Below are 26,659 nucleotides of genomic sequence, written 5' to 3' on the forward strand. Positions count from 1 at the left end.
CCGTCTCCTGTTGCTGACGACCCTTCAGCTCTACCATCTCCCACCTCTTCTCCCTCCTCCATCAGTAGCTCTTCTTGCCTGTTCACTTGATGCCAGCCCCTGAGTGCCAGCTGTTGTACTGTACTACTGTACTGAACTTTTATAAGTCTTGTATTATAAGATGAAAAATGTTTTCTTTATTTTGGTGTGTTTTTAATGTATTATTTGTGTGAAAAGAATTATAGACCTTTTACAGTACAGTCCTATATAACCGATTGTGTTAGTTGGATACCTAGACCAGCTTTGTTGGACTTAACAACAAGTTGGACTTACGAACACACTCTCAGAACAGAACTCATCTGTCTGTAGAGGACTTCTTGTGTTGAAAAACCACCAAACCACTAGAAACAAGAGAGTAGATTTTCTATTTCTTCCTTTCTCAATTGCTTGATTCTTTTGGCGGGAGGTGTCATGAAAGTGGTAAAAAAGGCAGAAGAGAATAGTCTGTATTTTTTATACTTGCAAGAACACACAGAATAATTATCTATTTCTTCCCTCTCTCCACCCTTCCCCCCAGTGAAACCCCAAAACACAATGGACAAGAAAGCCAATGTTGTTAATGTTCAAAGGTGGAATTACATCTTTCTGTGTCCGGGTGTATTTTGCATTATAATGCAGCCTTGATGATAGCATTTCTCAGGAAAGCCTGCCAGGCTGTCTCAGCATCAAGAGGCAAAAGGGGAATGTAACTGGCAGCGTGTGGGGAAAATATTGCTGGGAGTGTACTTCTGGGGGCAATTTACTTTGATACTGTTCTCTGAAGTATGAAAATTGGGTCTTCATCTTTGACAAAGGAAAGCACACATTCTCAAGCTGTAAGAAGTTGAACCATGTCGGGGTAACAAATGTATGCCTTTGGGAAGAAAGTATTGCTGTGGAAAGAACAGAGGCTTTGAAGGCAGATCTGGGTCCAAGGCACTCACTAGCTTTTTGATCTTTGTTGTTGTTCAGTCACTAAGTTATGTCCGACTCTTTGTGAACCCATGAACAGCAGCACATCAGGCTTTCCTGTGTTTCACTATCTCCCTGAGTTTGCTCAGACTCATGTCCATTGAGTCAGTGATGCTATCTAAACCATCTCATCCTCTTCCATCCCCTTCTTTTGCCTTCAATCTTTCCCAGCATCAGCGTCTTTTCTAATGAGTTGGCTTTTTGCATCAGGTGGTCAAAGGATTGGAGCTTTAGCTTTAGCGTCAATCCTTCCGATGGATATTCAGGGTTGATTTCCTTTGGGAAATTGGGAATACGATTGACTGGTTTGATCTCCTTACTGTCCAAGGGACTCTCAAGAGTCTTCTCTAGCACCACAATTTGAAAGCATCATTTCTTCAGCACTCAGCCTTCATTATGGTCCCACTCTCACATCTGTATATGACTACTGGAAAAACCATAGCTGTGATTAGACGGACCTTTGTCAGCAAAGTTAGGTCTCTGCTTTTTGATATACTGTCTAGGTTTGTCATAGCTTTTCTTCCAAGAAGCGAGTGTCTTTTAATTTCATGGCTTCAGTGATTTTGGGTCTATGGCATCTAAATGACAATTCCTCCCACCTTTCACTCATTCGCCTCTCTCTCCCTTCTCTTCTAGAAATCATTATCGCCAGAGAACAGCCGTGACGGGGGCAGCTTCTGGGAAGTGCTATTACACGCTGACCTTTGCCATCACCTTCCCGCACGCCGAAGATGCCTGCTATCTGGCTTACCACTATCCCTACACCTACAGTGCCCTCTTGGTAAGTTGCTCTGCCAGCCCTACCTGGGTTGGACTGAAAGGGCTCTCTGAGGCTTTCTGGAAATCTTCAGGAAACCCTGACATCCTGCTGGGGAGCTTCAGGCGTCCGAGGGAGCCAGGGTTTGTTGTTTCTGACTTGGGGGCTTTCTGTCTGTCCCGTTTCCTTCCTTGGACAGAGCGCAGGGCTGAGGTCATGGCCAGCGGCATTCTAATGGCCCCAGTGGCGTACTGTGCTCCTCATCTGCAGGGTGAGTGTGGATGCGAGGGGCAGGGGGCACTTTTTAGGAGCTTTATCTTTAAATAGCCCTCAATATACATTGTTGCAGGAGGACAAATGGCTGAAGATTAAAATTCATATTTTACCAAGGCCAAAACCAAAGCAGAGAAAAAGTTTGAAAATTTTCTCAGCTAAACAAATTTGATCATGGGTGTTGTATATCCTCCTGTGATTTTTTTTCATCTTGTCATATTCTGAGGCAGCAAAACTGATATTCTACTTTTGTTTCATGCTTACCAGAAGTAAAAAGTTCACAAATATAACTCTAAAAAGTACTCCCAGTCTAAATAAAATTAACTAAAATTCCATAGCAATTCTGAAAGTTTATTTCCTTTTATTTTAGAAATGCAGGTACACTAAGTAAATACAGGAAGGTCGGAATCATGATCTAATAAATATCTATTAGTTTACCCTAAAAAAATAATAAAAAGCCCTCAAGTTAAACAAGAAGAATGAGATTGGAGTGAGATTATTAAGCTGAAATGGGGTAACACCATGCAGGTCAGCTGAGATGCCAGTTTAAAGGACATGGATGCATTTAGAGATGTGAAGCAGAGATTGAGGGGGTGAAGCTTGGAAAAATGCCCTGAGATCACCTTGCAGCCACTTTCCCATTTCCAGTGGTTTCCTCGGCCATGGACTAGAAGGATCCAGGGTGGAAAAGAAGGGTAGAAGAATAAAACATTGAATCATTGCACATAAGGGTCATGATCTTTTTACAATAGGAGTGTACTGTCAACCAGTCCAAACTTGAAGTCATCATTCAGATATCTTATCAGGCCATTTATTGCCATTTGAAAAAGTTGGCAAATCATCCCTCTCCCCGAGCTATTTCGTGGATATCCTGTGGAGTCATGAGCTAAAGTATCTAATAAAGTATTTCCATCCTCTGTGTTAATGCAAAACGTTATTAGCATATTTATAATAATATGTGTATATGCAAATATATATCACTTAGCCTGAAGGATAAGCATTTTCATTGCAAGCCTGTGATAAGGATTTGGAAAAGATGATAACTGAGAACACCTTTTCCCTCCAAAGAAATATTCAAGTGTAAATGCATTGTTTTTTCTCCATTGAGAAGGCATACCTTAAACCACTCAGCTAACTGCTTCATAAAAGTACATCTGCCCTTCTCTCCATATGCTGGCTTACCTAAAGAGAGATTTGTTTTTACTGTTTCCCAGATTGTAAAAGATACACAACTAGTATTATTTGTGGACCACACTTAGAGATCTCAAGAATTTAATCCAAGAAATGTGCATCACCAGCTTGGCTGTAACAAGGCATGTTTGTTTTAAAACATGCTTGTTGCCTTGAGGGCCTCAGAGCAGGCAAGATCCATGATCTCCTCCAACAGCTGTTCTTACTGTCTCATCTATGAAACCCTGCATGTTGAAAAGTCTATTGGTGGAGGGGGTTCCTTTTTAAAGACAGAGTAATGGTCTGAGTAATTTTCTGTCAGAGTAATGGTCCATGGGTCCAAGTCATTGTTCTTTTCACTTGTTAGAATATCTTTGTCCTACGGACTTAGAGAATGGACCTGTGAACTCAGGGTGAAGGAGCTGGTGGGATGGTTTGAGAGAGTGGTATTGATATATATACACCACCACGTGTAAAATAGGTAGCTCACAAGAAGCTGCTGAACAGCACAGGGAGCTCGGCTAGGTGCTCTGTGATGACCTAGAGGGGTGGGATGGAGGAGTGGGAGGGAGGCTCAGGAGGGAGGCGATATATGTGTGTGTGTGTGTATATATGTGTGTTCAGTTCAGTTCAGTCACTCAGCTGTGTCCGACTCTTTGTGACCCCATGGACTGCAGCATGCCAGGCCTCCCTGTCCATCACCAACTCCTGGAGTTTACCCAAACTCATGTCCATTGAGTCGGTGATGCCATCCAACCATTTCATCCTCTGTCATCCCCTTCTTTTCCCACCTTCAATCCCTCCCAGCATCAGGATCTTTTCAAATGAGTCAGCTCTTTGCATAAGGTGGCCAAAGTATTGGAGTTTCAGCTTCAACATCAGTCCTTCCAATGAACACTCAGGACTGATCTCCTTTAGGATGGACTGGTTGGATCTCCTTGCAGTCCAAGGGACTCTCAAGAGTCTTCTCCAACACCACAGTTCAAAAGCATCAATTCTTTGGTGCTCAGCTATATTTATAGTCCAACTCTCACATCCATACATGACTACTGGAAAAACCATAGCCTTGACTAGATGGACCTTTGTTGGCAAAGTAAGCATCTTTTAATTTCATGGCTGCAGTCACCACTTGCAGTGATTTTAGAGCCCAGAAAAATAAAGTCAGCCACTGTTTCCACTGCTTCCCCATCTATTTGCCATGAAGTGATGGGACTGGATGCCATGATCTTAGTTTTCTGAATGTTGAGCTTTAAGCCAACTTTTTAGTCTCCTCTTATGTGCATCAGAGAAGGCAATGGCACCCCACTCCTGTACTCTTGCCTGAAAAATCCCATGGACAGAGAAGCCTGGTAGGCTGTAGTCCATGGGGTCGCTAAGAGTCGGACACGACTGAGTGACTTCACTTTGACTTTTCACTTTAATGCATTGGAGAAGAAATGGAAACCCACTCCAGTATTCTTGCCTGGAGAATCCCAGGGACAGGGGAGCTTAGTGGGCTACCGTCTATGGGGTCACACGGAGTCGGACACAACTGAAGTGACTTAGCAGCGGCAGCAGCAGCATATGTGTGTGTGTGTGTGTGTGTGTGTGTATAGAGAGAGAGAGAGAGAGAGAGAGAGAGACAGAGAGAGAGACAGAGAGAGCTGATTGGTTCGCGTTGTTGTACAACAAAAAGTAACACAAAATAGTAAAGCAATTATAGTCCAATTAAGGGGAAAAAAAAGATTATCTTTGACCCTGTGGAGAAGCTCAGTGGCAGCTAGTATAAAACTTTAGAATTCAAAAGCATTTGGGAAATTGTGTAGCTCACATCTATCATTCATAAATGCAAAAACCAAGGCCTAGAAGTCCCACATTTAGCTAGTGGCCAGAGAACTGAGTAGTGGCCTTTGAGGTCTATTTCTATCTGATGGAGACTCTGAGAGTCCTTCAGCTGACCTTGGCTGCATCTGGCTTTTTAATTTGAATTTTAGATCTGAATCAGCTTGTATGCACTTAGCAAAGACCCATTAAAACTTCTTGGAATAAGAATGGGATCATGTTTGGGAAGTAACACTGTTCTCAGCTGAACCACATCCATAGCGTTACAGACAAAAATTGTGGGTTGGTGACTTGAACTCAACCATCGGATATTGTACAATCACACAACTTGACGACTATGTGCACCTATAAAAGTGGGCTGCCATTGTAGTAGCTGCTGTGTGTCATAGCTTTTGTCTCTGGAAACACTTAATACTTTTGTCATACCGAAGCACAAGTTTACAGTCAACAATTATTAATAGTTTAGGAGCCATTGAGGTCAAATTGGGGATAATTTCATATTGATGGGGGACAAAAACTCAAGAAAAGAAGATCTTGGAAGATGGTCTCATCTTCCATCAACTGATCTCTGTGAGAAAAAGAGACAGATCTTATTCATTGATGCTTATTGGCTTGTTACTTAGCCTATTGACTGAATCTCTTCGCATTAGGGAAGTTTGAGGAGAGTTAATGAGAAAAAGAGACAGGAAAAGGGATAGCTTTTCATTTCTTTTAAATGAGTAGAACAGAGTAAGAAAGACAATTTGTTACTTGAGGTGAAAAACGTGTATACTCGATTTTAGGTTTTACATTTCCAATAATGCATGGGCTTTGTCCTCTTCAGGTTTAAGAGAGTAATTGACTCTGTGACTTCTTTTAGAAAGCTTTTTCTCCCATCATGGACAGAATGAGTTCATTCTGTAATGCACACTAGCCATTTTTACTTTTGGACATATCCTAAGGAGAAACAGTTTTCTTCCAACAGATCAGTGATAAATTAAATGTGGATGATACCCCAAGGGTGGAATTAGCTGTATTTTACTTGGGGGTTATGCTGATGGGTGAAAAATACATTTCTATGTGGAATTCACAACTGGTAAATCTCTTGTAATATGGATTATGTTTAACAATTATAGACATTTTTAAAGCAGGGTACATGTATGTTGAATGTTTTTCAACATGAACCGTAAAAATTTTATTATTCTCTTATAATGAGAGAATTAGTATTTATTGGGTTCTTTCAAACTGATGTCTTCCAGATGCTTGCCAGGAATTCTGTTGGATAATCATCCCAATTATAGTATTAAAATAATGCTAAAAGAAAGAAATACAATATTATTGCCATTACAAAGCCAACAAAAGACCTGTTTAATCATCCATCTCAAGCTTTCTCAATAATTGCAATGATTGTTAATGTGTTGTTTGCAATACTTGTTAAAGTATTTGGTTCGTGTTCTGGATTGCCCGTAGGTAGCCAGGAGTATTGGCATCCCAAGAGAGTTTCTGATGGACATTTTAGAGAGTAAGAAAGTGGAATCTCACTGAGAACTTAAAACGATATGAGTTGGCAAGAGAGGAAAAAAAAAAAGTGATCAGAAATAGGATGGATGTGTTGGGAGAGCCTGTGGCTTTTAAAGAGTATAGTAGGGTTTTTCACCAGGCATATATACTCCCTGTGCTAGTAACCATCAGCAGGATAACTTGCTGAGGTCAAATGAAGTCTTTTATGGGAATTTTAAGGGAGTAGTTAATGAAGCTTTATCTTTAGAGATAAAATGGAGGGTAATGTAGGAAGTGAAAGGGAAGGGACGGGGAGAGAGGAGGGGAGAAAGAAAGTATTGAGAATTAGAATACCATATTCACAACATCTTAGAAAGAGCTCACATTTAAAACATGTCAAATGGGAAGTATTGACTTACATGTGGTAGATCAAAGATGCAGTGAGCAAGTCATAAATCAGTGTTGTCATTTAATCAATCAACAGACACCTATCTTTGTATGGGCCAAAAGAAAGGACAGATATCAGTAAAGGGTCCTGATGTTGAGGAGTTGAACACGAGAGGCCGTTCTGAAGGAGCTGAGGTGTGCATGGATGGTGAAGTCATTGACCACAGGGACCCCTGAATTCCAGGGTTTTGAGCACAATGGAAGAGCAAGCTTTGGAGTCAGAGTGGCCAGGATTGGGGTCTAAGCTCTGTGTTTTGCAGTGTAGTCATGGGCAAGCTACTTAGTTTTTCTCAGCCTCAGTTTTCTCACCTGTGAATTGGAACCATTGAAGTGGTTCTTCTATGGGTTATCAAGATTACATGACTTGATACATGGCAAGTGTTAGCCAAGTGTCTACAACTAGTAAACAGTATTAGATAGTGACTTTAGAGCATTTATTCTCTTTTTTTTAATGATGATGGGTGATCATTTTCTCTGTTGAACTGATTGTGTATATATACACAATATATAACAAAATTAAAATTATGTTATAACAAAATCCCATTAAAGGACCAAAAAGAAATACATACAGAATCTACTGATAGTTTTCTTAGGGTAGTGGATTATAATTATTTTTTATTTACTCTCTTATCCAATCTGGAGTAGGATATGGCAACCCACTCCAGTATTCTTGCCTGGAAAATTCCATGGACAGAGGAGCCTAGTGGGCTACAGTCCATGGGGTTTCCAAACAGTTGAACACAACTGAGTGCAGCACAGCAGCAATTCTTATCCAAATCACCAGCGATATAACTTTATCTATTTTTAACAGAAAAAGGATATTAAAATCACCTTTTCTTTATAATCAGCAAATCTGTGAATACACATCTAGAGACGAATCACGTCCATCAGTCTCAAAGTGGATCTGTTTCACTTAGGGAAAGTGGTGTTGGCAGACTGGGGCAGTTTGAGAAAGCTCATTAGAACCTAGTTACAGCATATTCTGTTGTTTTTTATTTAACTTAAAGGTGTCTTTGGTTCTTCTCTTGTGATGAGAAGGATTCGATTCTTTGACGAATGTATCTAAGTGACAATTGAGAGCTAGTCAGTACAAAAGTAAAATAGGCCATCTTTTTAGGGGTGAACTTTATTCTGAATTAGGGGGATAGGAGGTACAGCTGTCTAGGGGCTAACAATGAGATGTGAATGATTTTTGAGTGTGAGTGGTTCTTACTTCATTAGTAGCCATCAGCAGGGTAGCCTGCTGAGGTTGAGTGAAGTCTTTTATGGAAGTTTTAAGGGAGTAGCTGGTAAAACAAAGTGGGCAGAAGATGACTGCCGAGGGGCAACCATGAGGCTGCAGACTGAGTTATCAGCCTGATGTCTTTCCTGGGTAGGGAGGATTTTTCTTTTAAGAAGACAACGTCTCTGGAGGTTTCCGTAATTGCCTTGAACCCTTTCCCATTTTCACAAAGAAGCCCACTCCTGTGGCTTCCATGGGGCTGCTATTACAGTTGTTTGTTGGCACATGCCTTCAGAAGCCCTGCTTCTCTCATCAGTCGTGCCAACAATAGTTAATTAGGCATGGCCTCGCTGGACCTGAGATGGGAACATTTACCTAAGACTCATTTCCAGGAGAATGATACAAAGCCATTTTTTGAGAAAGGAAAACCAACAGCAGTTTATAATTGGTTTACTTCTGGAAGACTTCTGTGTGACCGGAGCTTGAATAATGCACTGAGCACAGAGGTGTTACATGTTCCATGGCAGGTGGAATGGTCAAAGGGACAAGGGGTTCATTGAGGGACACAATTACATAAAATGGGCTTAAGCTAAAAGTTGTTTGGCATTTATGGAGTTGTAATATTAGTGATCATGAAAAATGTTATAGTGAAAAATTACCAAAGAACTCATAGAAGAAGAAAACTTTAAAATTTTGCTTCCTTCATTAAGGTGACAGTGTTTTAAAGGATAGTGTACATGAGCACAAGATACTTTCCTTTTTTTTATCCTTTTTTCTCCTGTATCTAATTGTGTTTGATGACTTCTGTAGGCAAACCTGCTTCCAAACCTTTCAGGATCTAATTTATAAAATCTAGATTTTATTTTGTTTCCCCAAGTTTGAGGGCAGAAGGAGAAGAGGGCAACAGAGGATGAGATGATTGGATGACATCATTGATTCAATGGATGTGAGTTTGAGGAAACTCCAGAAGATAGTGAAGGGCAAGGAAACCTGGAGCGCTGCAGTCCATGGGTTCACAAAGAGTCAGACACGACTGAGTGACTGACAACAACAACCCCAAGATTTGGCAAGGAGAGCTATGGCCTATTGGTATTGAGTTGGCCAAAAGGTTCGTTCAGATCGTTCTGTAAGACCTTATGGAAAACCTGAAAGAAGTTTTTGGCCAGCCTAATAACTTTGTGATATCGTAGAAATCATGGCCAGTACTTTTCTGGAGAAGGGTCTCTATTTCTCCCCCATCACCCTCATATGTCGAGAATCCTTGTAGCCATAATAAATGTGAAACAAATAGTTTTGATGGCAAGAACAAGGCAACAGACAAAACAAAGCAAAAACCCTCATAGAAACAATTCAGCAGACAGTGTTTCCCAAAACGCATGCTACAACTCTCCAGGGTCCCAAGATCTTTAGAGGAAAAGGGTTCAAGGGTCACACAAATTCTTGAAGCCCTATTGGCTAGTTTTTCTTCTAAGAGTTTGTAATGCGTATTTGCATGTAATGTGTATTTGCATATCATGCGTATTTGCACAAGAGTCTGAACAGTTCTGCAGTTGTGAAAAATGTCTTCATTTAGTATAACTCACTGTGCCCCAGGTACTTTGGATCTCCCCCTCTCCACACTCCAGCATTTAGTAAAATACCGCTGATTACATTTTGGAAAATGCTTCAGGAAAAGGTATAGATTTCCAAGTCTGGGGGCCTGGAATCTTGATGGTAGTTGTGAGGCAGAGTTCAACTCAGTTGAGATTTCAATAATAATACTGGGACAACTTTCACCCAGATATGTGTGAAAGTGATTAAAATAATTTGCTTATGATCGCAGACTATCACTAAATCCAGGGTGATACTGACTCTTTAGGAAGGTGCTGAAATGTCCTTTTAGCATGGCGGCTGACATTCTGGTGGGGTCATTTTTATTCCTGTCTGTGGCTCTTCTCCTGGGATGGCAAGTAGACACTTCTTCAATGAGGGCTTTAATTCCACTGATTTAATATTGACTTTTCTTTTAATATATGAATTTCTTCTTTAGGAAGATGATTTTTTATTCCTGAAAGAGTTAGTTGCTCAGTTGTGTCCGACTCTTTGCAACCCTATGGAACTGTAGCCCACCAGACTCCTCTGTCCATGGGATTCCAGGCAAGAATGCTGGAGTGGGTAATAGCCATTCCCTTCTCTGGGGGAGCTTCCCAACCCAGGGATAGAACCTGGGTCTCCTGCATTGCAGGCAGATTCTTTACTGTTTGAACCATCAGGGAATTCCTTAATCATTTTATATTTGCTGTTTTTAAAACAAATTTTACTTAAGTCTCGTTTTATCTAATTGTTAGAAAATGTGGTTTGTATAATTTCTGCTTTTAAAAAAAATTAGTGAAATTTTTATAGTCTTGCATATGATTAATTTTATTACAGTTCCATGAATGTTTGAGAAAAAAGTAAAGGATGCTATCTGTAAAGACAGTTTGACATATATCTATGAAAAACAATATTGTTCAAATGCTCTATCATTTTTTTTGCAATTGATATATTCAAGGCTGATGTATTGTTATAAAGTCTCCCACTCCAAGTACAGTGTTTTCCCCTTCTGCCGTTTTGCTCTTGTACATTTCAGTTCTGCATTATTTGATTCTTGAGATTTATGAGTCTTATATGTTCTTTGTGAATCATGCCCTTTATCAAAATAAGATTTTTAAATCCCATTTAATGCACTTTTCTTGAATATGACTTTGTCATATATTACTGTTGCCAGGCCCACTTTAATTTATGTTTGCTTATCCATTTAGTTTCCATATTTCTCTTTTAAAATATTTTAGTTGAGTCAAATAGAATAAAAGATAATTTAGGAATGTTTTTCATACACATCATGGGTCTTTTTTTCCCTTCTCTTTTAAAGTTCCTTTTATGTACAATAGGCAGTGGGATTTTGAAAAGCTAATCTGAAAGTTTCTGTCATTTAATAATGCTGTTTAGCCTATTTATACTTAAAGCAATTTTCGGTGTTGCGTCTGTCATTTTGGTTTTGTACTTTCCATGCCTCATTGCTTTTCTTTCTTTCTCTCTCTCCGCCTCGTCCCCTGTCCATCCCTTCCTCCCTCCCTCTTCCTTTCTTCTTTTCTTTTTTCCTTCCCTCCCTCCCTTCTTTCCCTCATTTCTTCCTTTCTCTCTTTCTGTTTTATGCAACATGACGTGACCATATTTTCTTTGATTTTTTTTTCCTACAGTGTTTATAATTCTACTAGTGTTTCCTTTTCAGTTCTTAAAAAAATTAAATATCCATGTATCCATGAATAATAACAGCTGAAGTTGAGTGTTTCCTGTATGACAGACACTTCTCACACACAGTAAATGACTAAATTATAGCAACCACTAAATGACATAGGTAATGCTATTTTATATACAGTTAACAGAGAAAACTGAGTCATGAAGAGGTTAAGTATAGAATTTACATGATTTATCTAGGATCCACAACCAAATTTAGAACCCAGGCTGTTTGACCCAGAGCCTGCATGGTTAGTCATCTTGCTATACTGCCTTTCCATTTTTAAGAATTAAATAATAATACCATGTCCATGTAAGTTGAAAAGTGAATATTTTGTTTTACTTTATATTTCACTTACACATTTCTTTTTAATTTCATTTCAGAACCAGATGATGAGATTAACATTTGATGATATGTTTTCTCCCTAAAGAACTATTTTTTATGTTTGTATTATGTAATAACTGTGTTTTCCAATGATCATCTAAATGAACCTTGTTTAACTGGACTGTCCTTTTATATCACTCTTTAGTTTGAATTTGGGCAGCTAAAATTTGTCTTCAAGTTATTATAAGGATGAGTTGATATGTTTTCTGTGCTCTTGCATAGCTAAGCATATATGAGAAGAAATTTGTGAGTAAACACTTGGCTGGTTATAGGTTTGCTCTACATTGTACTTTCAAGCACTAAGCAGTACTCATTTCCTCTGACATTTAGCACTGCAGAAGGAGTTGTGACCAATAATAACTTTTCACATATATATATGTGTATATATATTTATATATATCCATGAATAGGTTTATCTCTACACACACACACACACACACACGCACACACTTTTAAAAATAACTTTAATTGTATGATGAAACCCTCATTCTGCTCAACAAGGAGCAGTGATGCTGGGTTTAGACTGGTGATCGAACACATACGTCTAGGCTTTGCTGCTGCTGCTAAGTGGCTTCAGTCGTGTCCGACTCTGTGTGACCCCATGGACTGCAGCCTACCAGGCTTCTCCGTCCATGGGATTCTCCAGGCAAGAACACTGGAGTGGGTTGCCATTTCCCTCTCCAATGCAGGAAAGTGGAAAATGAAAGTGAAGTCGCTAAGTTGTGTCCGACTCTTAGCGACCCCATGGACTACAGCCCACCAGGCTCCTCCATCCATGGGATTTTCCAGGCAACAGTACTGGAGTGGGGTGCCATTGCCTTCTCCGCATCTAGGCTTTACCTGGAACCAAATGAACGTATCCTCGAGAAAGGCAAGCAATAGCACAGCATGTGTGGAAGGGCCTCTGTGAAAGTCTGGGCTCTCAGGCACAGTTTTCTTGGCCTGAGTCAGTCTTTGCCCTGGGAAGTGTGTGGTCATGAGAGATGAAGCTGAGCTCAGCTTAGAAGAGCCATCAGTTCTGGGTTTTCTTCAGCTTTCATCCTTGGCTATTTACATAGGGCCTTTGTAGCTAGTGTGTGCACAGTGTGTGTGTGTGTGTGCACAACTAGCTAGCCTCCTTGTCTCCTCAGGGGTATGAGACCACCTCCCAATCCCCATTGCAGGTGCTTCACAACAATACCTGGTATTCACCATCACTTGACAAATGACGGAAGAATGAAGCACAAAGGTTTGGTCAGATATATGGGCCTTAGGTGAATTCTCCTTTGGAACCTGAGGTAGCCATAGTCCTTATAATTCCTTTTCTTAGTATTGTGTCAAATGCTGGCTCTCAGAAATACCACCGGTCTCTAAGACAGACCGAAGATATTGCTTACCTTGGTGTGGTAGACAGAATAATGCCCCCAGCCCAAGATGTTCATTTTCTAATCCCTGAAACCTTTAAGGATGCTGCTTTATGTGGCACAAAGGACTTTGTAGATGTGATTAAGTTAAACTTCTTGAGATGGGGAGATTATGTCAGACAATTAGATTGGGTCCAATGTAATCACAAGGGTCCTTAACCATGAACCACTGAGACAGAAGAGTCTGAGTCAGAGAAGGAGATTTGACCGTGGAAACCAAGGTAGGAATGTTGTGATTGCTTCCTTTGAATGTAAGAGGAGAACATCATGGGACAAAGAATATAGCTGCCCTCCAGAAGCTAAAAAGGCAAGGAAGTTACTTTCTAGAACTTCCATGAGGAGTGCAGTCCTGCCAACACCTTGATTTTTGCACAGTAAAACCCATTTTGGGCTTTTGACCTCCAGAACTGTAATACAATAAACTTGTGTCATCTCCAACCAGTAAATTTGCAGTAATTTGTTACTGAAGTGATAGGAAACGAACATATTTGGTAAGGGAGAATGTGAGAAGAGTCTTGATAGTGTCTCAAAGGAGGAAGGGCAAACCTGAGGTATTTATTAAGATTTTAAAGTTTTGTGAAGTTCCGGTATTTTAATGTAGGGCTTGATTAACATTGGGTAAAGATCATGATAAAATTGTTCAAGACTGGTGGAGGCTGTAGGGCAAGCATCTTGAGGAGAGGGGTTGTCAAGTCTTAGTCGCAGCATGCTGGATCTTCACTGTGTCATGCATCACCTTTTGTTGTGGCTCATGGATTCTCTAGTCATGGCCCACAGGCTTAGTTGCTCTGCAGCATGTAGGATCTTAGTTCCTGGACCAGGGAGAGGACCGGTGTCCCCTGCATTGCTAGGCATATTCTTAACTACTGGACCACCAGAGAAGTCCCCAGTTGATATTTTCTACTGAAGAGTTGTTGAGATGTTCCTGAAAATTATCAATTTATGAAAAGTAAATTTATTTGTAATTTCTATTTTCCCAGGCAAGTGTTTCCTGGGGCAGTAAACTTGTGTTGATGCAGACAGAGAGTAATAAATTCATATTAATCCAGGTAGTAGGCTGTGTGGAGGCAGATGATTCAGGATCCCAGTTGCAAGGAGGATGCAATTCAGGGTCAAATTTTCAGGTATCCCTGAAGCTATAGGAAAGGCCACAGAATCATTTGTCATCTTTTCTTTCCTTGGGACTTTTTCTTTTTCCTTGTAAGTCCGAGATTTATTTAATAGAGTGCAAGTGGAATTTAGTTCATTCCTACCCAGATGCTAGGATTTCTACTTCGTTTAGAAAATTCTTTTTCTTACTGCCCAGTGTATTGGTTTTGTATTGCTGCCATAACAAATTATCACAAATTTTGTAGCTTAAACAATTAAAAAAATCTTACAGCTCTTATGATGAGAAGTTCAATATGGGTAAAAATCACTGGGCAAAAATCAACCTGAAAAGATACATGCATCCCAATGTTCATTGCAGCATTGTTTATAATAGCAAAGACATGGAAGCAACCTAAATGGCAATCAACAGAGGAACAGATAAAGAATATGTGATACATATATACAATGGAATATTACTCAGCCATTAAAAAGAATAAGTAATGACATTAGAAGCAACATGGATGGACCTAGAGACTGTCATACTGAGAGAAGTCAGAGAAGGACAAACATCCTATGACATCACTTATATGTGAAATCTAAAAAGAAATGATACAAATGAACATAGAAAACAGAAACAAACTCATAGACTTAGAGAACAAACTTATGGTTGCCAGGGAGAAGGGATAATTAGGGCGTTTGGGATGGACATGTACACACTGCTGTATTTAAAATGGATAACAAACAAGGACCTACTGTCTCACACAAGAAACTCTGATCAGTGTTATGTGCCATCCAGATGGGAGGGGAGTTTGAGGGAGAAAGGATACATGTATGTGTATGGCAGAGTCTCTTTGCTATTCACAGCCTTTGCTGAAACTATCACAACATTGCTAATTGGCTATCAGATCAGATAGATCAGTCACTCAGTCATGTCTGATTCTTTGCGACCCCGTGAATTGCAGCACGTCAGGCCTCCCTGTCCATCACCAACTCCCAGAGTTCACTCAGACTCACGTCCATCGAGTCAGTGATGCCATGCAGCCATCTCATCCTCTGTCGTCCCCTTCTCCTCCTGCCCCCAATCCCTCCCAGCATCAGAGTCTTTTCCAATGAGTCAACTCTTCACATCAGGTGGCCAAAGTATTGGAGTTTCAGCTTTAGCATCAGTCCTTCCAAAGAACACCCCGGACTAATCTCCCTTAGAATGGACTGGTTGGATCTCCTTGCAGTCCAAGGGACTCTCAAGAGTCTTCTCCAACACCACAGTTCAAAAGCATCAATTCTTTAGCACTCAGGTTTTTTCATAGTCCAACTTTCACATCCATACATGACCACAGGAAAAACCATAGCCTTGACTAGTCGGACCTTTGTTGACAAAGTAATGTCTCTGCTTTTGAATATGCTGTCTAGGCTGGTCATAATTTTCCTTCCAAGGAGTAAGCGTCTTTTAATTTCATGGCTGCAGTCACCATCTGCAGTGATTTTGGAGCCCCCCAAAACGAAGTCTGACACTGTTTCCACTATTTCCCCATCTATTTCCCATGAAGTGATGGGACCAGATGCCATGATCTTCGTTTTCTGAATGTTGAACTTTAAGCCCACTTTTTCACTCTCCTCTTTCACTTTCAAGAGGCTCTTTAGTTCTTCTTCACTTCCTGCCATAAGGGTGGTGTCATCTGCATATCTGAGATTAATGATATTTCTCCTGGCAATCTTGATTCCAGCTTGTGCTACCTCCAGCCCAGCGTTTCTCATGATGTACTCTGCATATAAGTTAAATAAGGAGGATGACAATATACACCTTAGATGTACTCCTTTTCCTGTTTGGAACCAGTCTGTTGTTCCATGTCCAATTCTAACTGTTGCTTCCTGACCTGCATACAGATTTCTCAAGAGGCAGGTCAGGTCCCATCTCTTTCAGAATTTTCCACAGTTTCTTGTGATCCACACAGTCGAAGGCTTTGGCATAGTCAATAAAGCAGAAATAGATGTTTTTCTGGAACTCTCTTGCTTTTTCGATGATCCAGTGAATTTCGATAAATTCACCTGGAATGGGTGAATTTAACTCAGATGACCATTATATCTATTACTGTGGGCAGGAATCCCTTAGAAGAAATGGAGTAGCCATTATAGTCAACAAAAGAGTCTGATATGCAGTACTTGGATGCAATCTAAAAAATGACAGAATGATCTCTGTTCATTTCCAAGGCAAATCATTCAATATCACGGTAATCCAAGTCTATGCCCTGACTACTAACGCTGAAGAAGCTGCAGTCGAACGGTTCTATGAAGACCTACAAGACCTTCTAGAACTAACACCCCCTAAAAGATGTCCTTTTCTTCATAGGGGACTGGAGTGCAAAAGCGGGAAGTCAGGAAACAGCTGTGCTGCTGCTGCTACAGCTCTCACGTCAGCCACGTCAGTAACAGGCAGACTTGGCCTTGGGTAAGAATGAAGCAGGGCAAAGGCTGATAGAGTTTTGCCAAGAGAATGCACTGGTCGTAGCAAACACCCTCTTCCAACAACACAAGAGAAGACTCAACACATGGACATCACCAGATGGTCAACACTGAAGTCAGATTGATTATATTCTTTGCAGCCAAAGATGGAGAAGCTGTATGCAGTCAGCAAAAACAAGACCGGGAGCTGACTGTGGCTCAGATCATGAACTCTTTATAGCCAAATTCAGACTTAAATTGAAGAAAGTAGGGAAAACCACTAGACCATTCAGGTATGACCTAAATCAAATCCCTTATGACTATACAGTGGAAGTGAGACATAGATTTAAGGGACTAGATCTGATAGACAGAGTGCCTGATGAACTATGGGCGGAGGTTCGTGACATTGTACAGGAGACAGGGATCAAGACCATCTCCAAGAAAAAGAAATGCAAAAAAGCAAAATGGCTGTCTGAGGAGGCCTTATAAATAGCTTTGAAAAAAGACATGTGAAAAGCAAAGGGGAACAGGAAAGATATAAGCATCTGAATGCAGAGTTTCAAAGAATAGCAAGGGGAGATAAGAAAGCCTTCCTCAGTGATCAGTGCAAAGAAACAGAGGAAAACAACAGAATGGGAAAGACTAGAGATCTCTTCAAGAAAATTAGAGATACCAAGGGAACATTTCATGCAAAGATGGGCACAATAAAGGACAGAAATGGTATGGACCTAAGAGAAGCAGAGGATATTAAGAAGAGGTGGCAAGAATACACAGAAGAACTGCACAAAAAAGATCTTCACGACCAAGATAATCATGATGGTGTGATCACTCACCTAGAGCCAGACATCCTGGAATGTGAAGGCAAGTGGGCCTTAGGGAGCATCACTACGAACAAAGCTAGTGGAGGTGATGGAATTCCAGTTGAGCTATTCCAAATCCTGAAAGATGATGCTGTGAAAGTGCTGCACTCAATATGCCAGCCAATTTGGAAATCTCAGCAGTGACCACAGGACTGGAAAAGGTCAGTTTTCATTCCAATCCCAAAGAAAGGCAATGCCAAAGAATGCTCAAACTACCACACAATTGCACTCATCTCACACGCTAGTAAAGTAATGCTCAAAATTCTCCAAGCCAGGTTTCAGAAATATGTGAACTGTGAACTTCCAGATGTTCAAGCTGGTTTTAGAAAAGCCAGAAGAACCAGAGATCAAAAAAATCAACGTATTGGGTCTGTATTCCTTCTGGAGGATAGTGGAGGAGAATCCATTTCCTTGCCTTTGATGGCTTTTAGAAGACACCACATTCCTCAGCTTTTGACCTCTTTCCTCCATCTTCAAAGCCAGCATGGAAGCCTGAGTTCTTAGCATGTGGTTCTGGTCCTTTGTGGCTGGGGAAAGTTCTCTGCTTTTAAGCATTTGTGATTTATATATTAATAGTTTGGCCCCAACTGGTTAATGCAGGATCACCTCCCCATCTCAAATAGACTTAAATCTTAAATATATCTGCAAAGTCCCTTTTGCCATGTAAGGTAACATATTGTCAGGGTCTGCAGTTTGGAGCATGGACATCCTTTGTTGTTGTTAGTCACTAACCTGGGATTTCTTTGGAAGGAATGATGCTAAAGCTGAAACTCCAGTACTTTGGCCACCTCAAGCGAAGAGTTGACTCATTGGAAAAGACTCTGCTGCTGGGAGGGATTGGGGGCAGGAAAAGAAGGGGATGACAGAGGATGAGATGGCTGGATGGCATCACTGACTCGATGGATGTGAGTCTGAGTGAACTCCGGGAGTTGGTGATGGACAGGGAGGCCTGGTGTGCTGCAGTTCATGGGGTCGCAAAGAGTCGGACACGACTGAGGGACTGAACTGAACTGAACTGAAGTTGTGTTTGACTCTTCATGACACTATGGTCTGTAACACGCCAGGCTCTTCTGTCAGTGGGATTTCCCAGGCAAGAATACTGCATTGGGTTGCCATTTCTTTCTCCAGGGAATTTTCACAGCCTAGAGATTGAACCCACATCTCCTGCATTGGCAGGTGGATTCTTTACCACTGAGACACCAGGGAAGCCCAAAGGTAGGGTACAGTAGGGAAAATCATTTGTTACCAGTTAGTTTTCTTCACTTAACATTTTCCCTGGATCGGTTGCTTTCTATTTTCCTTCCATACGCTCCCAGCCCTCCTTGTATTGCTTATATCTAGTCATGTGCACCACTGAAGCTCTGTCTCACGTTCCCAAGCATCTTGCGTGTACTCTGTCTTTGTGATAACAGTGTTCTTTACATGTCATTGTCACGGGAAGAGTGCTGTATGCCCCTCCTCTTTTGCTGTCAGTGCAGCTTGAAATCAGATGCTCTATTGTGCAGACACAGGCAGGAATGATGTTTCCTGTTCAGCCTCACTGAACTTCTTCCAGGGAGCAGGAACAGTCCTGCTTCTAAATGACTTGATGCCCTGTGTCAGGCAGATCTGTTTGTTTTAGTTGCTAAGTCCTCTCCAACTTTTTTGTGACCCCCATGGACCATAGCCTGCCAGGCTCCTCTGTCCATAGGATTTCCCAGGCAAGAATACTGAAGTGGGTTGCCATTGCCTTCTCCAGGGGGTTGTCCCAACCCAGAGACTGAACCTACATCTCCTGCATTGGCAGGCAGATTCTTTACCACTGTCTGTCGGACAGATTAGGTTAACAAAAATACTTCTAAACTACCAGGAGTTAGAGGAATATAAGTGTTGTTGCTGTTTTCACCTATTGTTATTATCAAAAATCTTCAAATACACTTTTCTTTCATTTATGCCCCAGACTCACCTTGATATTCTGGAAAAAAGTGTGAACCGCAAGCAGGTCTACTTCCGACAGGAGGTTCTCTGCCAGACGCTAGGAGGGAATTCCTGTCCATTGGTGACCATCACGGCCATGCCGGAGTCTAACAGTGCTGACCACCTGGAGCAGTTCCGTGAGTAATCACATACCTTCTTTGAAGATTTGGTGTTGACGGTGGTCGGGGAGGTCCTCTTAGTCTTGGAAGCCCTCTGTCCCTTTGAGGTCAGAACTTCCACAAAGGGTTGGGTACTGGTGTACCTTTGTAGAAATACACCCCAACTCTTCTTGCTTTGTTTTGTTGGTCAGTTGCTAAGTCATGTCCAACTCTTTGTGACCCCTTGGACTGCAGCATGCCAAGTCTCCCTGTCCTTCACTATCCCCCGGAGTCTGCTCAAACTCTTGTCCACAGAATCTGGGACACCATCAAACCATCTCATCCTCTGTCATCCCCTTTCCTCCTGCCCGCAATCTTTCTCAGCATCAGGGTCTTTTCCAATGAGTCAGCACTTCACATCAGGTGGCTGAAGTATTGGAGCTTAAATATCAGTGTTGCTCTGTTATCATAAGGAGAAAAAAATTAATTGCATATTGTCAGAGAGATGAAATGACTTGTTGAAATTGAGAGCAGTTTGAAAGTGACAGTCAGTTCTCCTAAAACAGAACTGGAACAGGAAAATGAATCAACATTTTCTGACCTCTAATCCAGGGACTTTTCTCACCATGCTCATTGCTGTTATAGTACCCTCATGGTCAGTCACAGTTTGGAAATAAAAGAAGCTGAGTCTTGGAGAGCTGGCTCAATAAGTCCCTGAATGACCTGGATACAGTTTGGATCTGAAGAACTAAAAGTATGGAGTAGGCTCTAGCCAAGAGTTGTAAAACCAAACCAAAGCACACAGGCACACACAACACCCATTTCATGTTAGAATCCTGAGCACAAATGTGATTTTCTTTGTAACCCACCAGCTTTTAAAGTTGGCTCCTCCTGGCATAGTTTTCAAGCTCAGACAAAGGCAAGGAAAACCAAACAGAATGAGGCATGCTTTGCAATATGGAAAAGTTTGGGAAATGAAAGAAAAGGCTGGGGAATAAAAATCCAGCTAATTTATCCCCTAAAGAGGCAGCCTTACCTGATGAAGTGCTAACTGCATTCAGGTGAATCTTTGGTGGATAGGAAATGTAATTTCTCACACCCCATCAGCATCTGACAATGAATGCTTAACTGTCTGGCTAATCAACAACCGATTATCCCATCTGAATTAATAAGGCCATAACATGCTTTAATGAATAATAAGGGATTTTCCAAAAGTTCTCTGATGTGGTTCATGCATTTAAGAGCAGTTTCTCTAACAGTTACCACCTTCTTCCCTTGCAGATGAGCAGTTCATGGAAGTTAGAGACAGTAATCCTTCCAGGCAACCTTCAGAGAGCAATTATTTATTTAAGAAAGTGGATCTATGTATGTCTGCATTTTGCAGGCTCAGTTTCTAGATAGGAGCTGAGCGGTACCCAATGTGTAATTATCACATAGAGTTGCCTCTGCTCTTGCATCTTTATTTACACTGACAATGGTACTTTTGTTGATATTATAACCACAGAGATCATTCTCCCTTTAAGGAAAGGACTTGAAACACAGTGCTTGCTTGCTCAGTCGCTGCAATTATGTCCAACTCCTTGAGACCCTATGGACTAGAGCCCCCCAGGCTCTTCTGTCTGTGGAATTCTCCAGGCAAGAATACTGGAGTGGGTTGCTGTTTCCTCCTCCAGGGGATCTTCCTGACCCAGGGGTCAAACCCGTGTCTCTTATATCTCCTGCATTGGCGGGCAGGTTCTTCACCACTCGTGCCACTGACATAGAGTGAAAGCCCCTAAATAGTCTTACACTTCCAAATAGTTCAGTTAAAAAAAATGAGAAAACATTTCTTATCACATGTTCATATGAATCAACGGAGACTCATTTCTGCTTGGGATCTAAGGTTGGTAATAATACATGTATACAATTGTTGGGGGGTGGGGATGGCTGGAAGCAGGACCTTGGTTCTCGTCTTCTTTAAAGAAATAATTCAATAGAGAGCGATATTGTGAAACAGATAAAGTGTTTATCAAAATCAAAGTATGGGTGGAGGAAACGGCAAACCACTCCGGTATTCTTTTTTTTTTTTATAATTATTAATTTTTTTTTTATTGAAGTATAATTGTTTTACAGAAGTTTGTTGTTTTCTGTCAAACCTCAATGTGAATCAGCCATAGGTGTACATATATTCCCCCTCCCTTTTGAAACTCCCTCTCATCTCCCTCCCCATCCCACCCCCTCTAGGTTGATACAGAGCCTCTAGGTTGATACAGGTTGTTTGAGTTTCCTGAGCCATACAGCAAATTCCCATTGGCTACCTATATTACATATGGTAATGTAAGTTTCCATGTTACTCTTTCCATGCATCTCAGCCTCTCCTCCCCTCTCCCCATGTCCATAAGTCTATTCTCTATGTCTATTTCTTCATTGCTGCCCTGTAAATAAATTCTTCAGTACCATTTTTTCTAGATTCTGTATGTGTGTATTAGAATATGATATTTATTTATCTTTCTCTTTCTGACTCACTTCACTTTGTATAATAGGTTCTAAGTCATCTGCCTCATCAGAACTGATTCAAATGCATTCCTTTTTATGGCTCAGTACTCTTCCGTTGTGTACAGGTACCACAACTTCTTTATCCACTCATCTGCTGATGGACATCTAGGCTGCTTTCATGTTCTGGCTTTTGTGAATAGTGCTGCAGTGAACCATGGGATCCATGTGTCTTTTTCAATTTTGGTTTCCTCAGGGTATGTGCCTAGGAATAGGATTCCTGGGTCATATGGTTGTTTTATTCCTAGATTTTTAAGGAATCTCCATACCATCTCCTATAGTGACTATATCAATTTACATTCCCACCAACAGTGCAAGAGCGTTCCCTTTCCTCCACACCCTCTATAGCTCTTATTGTTTGTAGACTTTTTGATGATAGCCATTCTGACCCATGTGAGGTGATATCTCATTGTGGTTTTGATTTGCATTTCTCTAATAATGAGTGATGCTGAGCATCTTTTCATGTGCTTTTGTACATCAAAGGAAACTATAAGCAAGGTGAAAAGACAACCTTCAGAATGGGAGAAAATAATAGCAAATGAAATAACTGACAAAGGATTAATTTCAAAAATATACAAGCACTCCAATATTCTTGCCTGGGAAATCCCATGGACAGAGGAGCCTGGTGGTCGATAGTTCATGGGGTCACAAACAGCTGGACACAGTTGAGTGATCAAGTACATAGCACGCATTGAAGAGCACACGGGTGAATTCTCAGAATGAATTGCTCCCAATAAGAATGGCTTAGTTCGCTTATATGGGGGCAGTCTTCTGTGTTTGTCTCTAGCCAGTAATCTTGCTTGGGCCCATATTTGGCCTGACTCAGGGTCCTTCCTGGTGGCACACGCATCTCTCAACCAAGATGGATTCCAGCGTGAAGGTTTCTGGGGGGCTTGGCAAGACATATGAAAAAAAAATTGTCACTTTGTCTTTCACCCAATCAGGGCAGATGCTCCTGCTGCTATTTTGTCTCAAAGTGTCCACAGGAGACTGGATGCAGCAGCTCAGCCTGGTGACCAACTATCTCCTACATCAGTCTCATGTATCTTTAGAGTTTTCTCTCTTAAACATGTGCTAACATGTCAGCTGTTGTTCATCTCAAGATGGGCAGGTGTTGAGAGGACCCAGAAATGAATGATGTTCATCTTCTTTTGGGCATCATTGACTTGGAAGTGACAATCACTGAGCTGAGTCCCGAGGAGAAAAGACCCATGGGGGCTGTCTTTACAGGTGTGTCAAGTGGGCATTTGCACAGATGCCATGCTTAGAAGGGCCTCAAACTTTGTTTAATGCTCTTCAGTCTCCAACTTGAAAATCCTAAGAAAAAAGTTCTGAAAGGGGCTTTGCATTTTCTCTAAGTTTATTTGGGTTTATTTATTTGGTCGTGTTGGGTCTTAGTTGCATCTTGCAGGGACTTCGTTGCATTTTGTTGTGGTGCTCGTGCTCAGTGGTTGTGGCATGTGGGCTTAGTTGTCCCATGGGATGTGGGATTTTAGTTACCCGAGCAGGGACCGAACCCACGTCCCTGGCATTGGAATGCAGATTCTTAATGACTGGACCAGCAGGGGAGTCCCTGTATTTTCATTGTGCAATGGACCCTCATGTTGAGCAGCTGGTCCTAGGCCTAATCTAAGTTCCTATAGCTGAAAAATGAAAAGGCTAGTGTACAAATGAGGTAAGTGGGGCTCAGGGAAGTTAAATATCACAGTCAATGGTGGTGCCTGATTTCTGATTTTCTTTTTCTGATTCCTGGGTGCATATGCACAATTAATGCGCTAACACAGTCATCAGAACCGGTGTTCAACGTCACCATTCAGGCTCCACTCTGATCCAGAAGTTCCTCTTTCCCCTATTCTATGTCCTCACACTATTGGAAGCTAGTTTAGTTGTTAAAGCAACTCACACTAAATTGACCGCCGGTAAATGCATTATCCTCTTCCTGCTCACAGTGAATTTTATTTTCCTCTCCTAACCCAATGTAAACATTTTCATGGAGGATGTTTCAGGCACTGTGGCAGGAAGGAAAGAAGGAAGGAAGATTCAGAACCCTCCAGACCCTTCAGATCCCAGCACAGAGCTGAGATTGCATGACCTGAGCCTCAGTGCTGGATTCATAGTCCCTGATGGGTTGCAGAAACAATTTGTTCAGCAGCTTTCAATATATACATGAGCACAGGTCTTTACTGTAAAGAGCAGAATATGAACATCACCTACCCTCCAAAACACAATACCATGCTTGTAAATCAGAAATAAAGCAACTTCCTTTGAACTGCAGTGTGTTGCATTGTTTTAGGACAAGAAAATAGCCAATGAGCCAGTAGCTCTGGACTCTTCCTGCCTGCAGGCTTCAGTTGTCTTATCTGCTTCCTCCCTGCCTGGGTCACCAGCTTCAGTCTGCACTTGTATTTAAATGTGATGTGACTGGTTTCAGATTCAGCGGCTGCCTCTCATCCCTCATAAGGAGGTTCTGGGTACTAAAAGACTTTCTTTCCACTGAGCAGGATTATCACTTCAGTCTTATTTTAGAAGTTCAAGAAACGAGAGCATGGGGGCCCAGGGAGAAAACACTTCCCCCCACTGGAGACTGGTTCCCTGATAGTCTTACCTAAAGTCCTAGACCAGGGGCTTGTTGAGAACAATTTATTGGTTACTTTTAATTCTTTCTTGACTCTGGGCTCCAGAGAGTCTTTCCTGGAAGGATTCATTTGCTTTGATTTATTTTTCTAAAGCATTTTTTAAAAAGATATTTTCCTGGAAACATTTAGCCTTACTTTCCTGATAAATATAGTTTTGGTTCAGTGAAAGTGAAAAGCGAAGTGAAGTAGCTCAGTTGTGTCTGACTCTTTGCGACCCCGTGGACTGTAGCCTACCAGGCTCCTTCCTCCATGGGATTCTCCAGGCAAGAATACTGAAGTGGGCTGCCATTTCCTTCTCCAGAGGATCTTCCTGACCCAGGGATCAAACCAGGGTCTCCCTCATTGCAGGCAGATGCTTTAACCTCTGAGCCACCATGGGTTCAGTAGTAGCCAGATTTAGGAGACATAAGTTCATTCCCTGGGTCAAGAAGATCTCCTGGAGAAGGAAATGGCAACCCACTCCAGTATTCTTGTCTGAGAAATCCTATGGACAGAGGAACCTGGTGGGCTATAGTCCGTGGGGTTGCAAAGAGTCAGACGCGACTTAGTGACTGAACAACAAGTAGCCAGGTTTGCCTGGTATATGTTTTATCTGTCTCCTGAGAATTGAGGGTGAGTGACTTCTCACAATGGTCCCAAGACAGAAGGCTCATTTTAGACCTGGAGGTCTAAGCCTCAGAATCAAAATGCTGGCAGGTCCCCAAGAGCAGAGTCACTGTCCACCCTTTCAGTGTGACAGTGAACAGGGAAGTTCTCCAAGAAATTCTCGTTGAGGCTGTGTGGAAGAGACTGACTTGAAAAGAAATGGAGAATAAAAGGGAGCTGTTACAAAAAGGATAAATGACTCATTCTAGCATCAGAGACTCTCAGTGGATAAGCTGTAGAGGAATTAGGCAGTCTGGGTCTTCTTAACTGGTAGGATTCCAGAGGTCAAACGAACCCTGGATGTTTGGGACGTGTAGAGCAGAGAGCCAGTGAAGAGTGAACAGAGTCTAAGAGGGTGGGATAAAGGCTCTGACAGGTTGAAATAGAAGGCATTGGATGAGCTGGTCTGGAGGTAGGTTTGGTAGACAAGATCTATCCCAGACATGGATTTGGGTGCTTTCTGAGACTACGCTCCGTTGGTTAGTGATTTTCTGGCATAATTACACTTAGCCTAGTTAAATCCTTCTACACGTCGTGTGTTAGCAGATATTCCAAGAGTTGAGAAATCATATTTTCTTTAGTTTGTGTATGGTAAGTCCCCTACATATGAATGAGTTCCATTCTAAGAGCGTGTTCGTAAGTCCAACAAAGTTAGCCTAGGTACCCAACTAACACAGTCATCTGTATAGTACCGTGAAAATGAAAGTGTTGGTCGCTCAGTTGCTCTTTGGTTTTTTTTTTTATTTTTTAAATTTTATTTTATTTTTAAACTTTACATAATTGTATTAGTTTTGCCAAATATCAAAATGAATCCGCCACAGGTATACATGTGTTCCCCATCCTGAAGCCTCCTCCCTCCTCCCTCCCCATACCATCCCTCTGGGTCGTCCCAGTGCACCAGCCCCAAGCATCCAGTATCATGCGTCGAACCTGGACTGGCAACTCGTTTCATACATGATATTTTACATGTTTCAATGCCATTCTCCCAAATCTTCCCACCCTCTCCCTCTCCCACAGAGTCCATAAGACTGTTCTATACATCAGTGTCTCTTTTGCTGTCTCGTACACAGGGTTATTGTTACCATCTTTCTAAATTCCATATATATGCGTTAGTATACTGTATTGGTGTTTTTATTTCTGGCTTACTTCAGTTGCTCTTTGTGACCCCCATGGACTATAGCCACCAGGCTCCTCTGTCCATG

General features: G+C 41.5%; 1 protein-coding gene across 1 annotated transcript in view; it reads left to right on the forward strand.

Moving 5' to 3' along the window:
• The window catches only part of AGBL1 (AGBL carboxypeptidase 1), a 261,724-nt gene that overhangs the window by 45,059 nt on the left and 190,006 nt on the right, over positions 1-26,659 (forward strand). The window contains exons 11-12 of the mRNA XM_055556536.1: positions 1,627-1,771; positions 19,530-19,683. Coding sequence (XP_055412511.1) covers positions 1,627-1,771; positions 19,530-19,683 — 299 coding nt within the window. The remainder of the gene's footprint in view (positions 1-1,626; positions 1,772-19,529; positions 19,684-26,659) is intronic.

The sequence above is a fragment of the Bubalus kerabau genome, chromosome 19, assembly GCF_029407905.1.
Source record: "Bubalus kerabau isolate K-KA32 ecotype Philippines breed swamp buffalo chromosome 19, PCC_UOA_SB_1v2, whole genome shotgun sequence".
NCBI classification, from domain to species: Eukaryota; Metazoa; Chordata; class Mammalia; order Artiodactyla; family Bovidae; genus Bubalus; species Bubalus kerabau.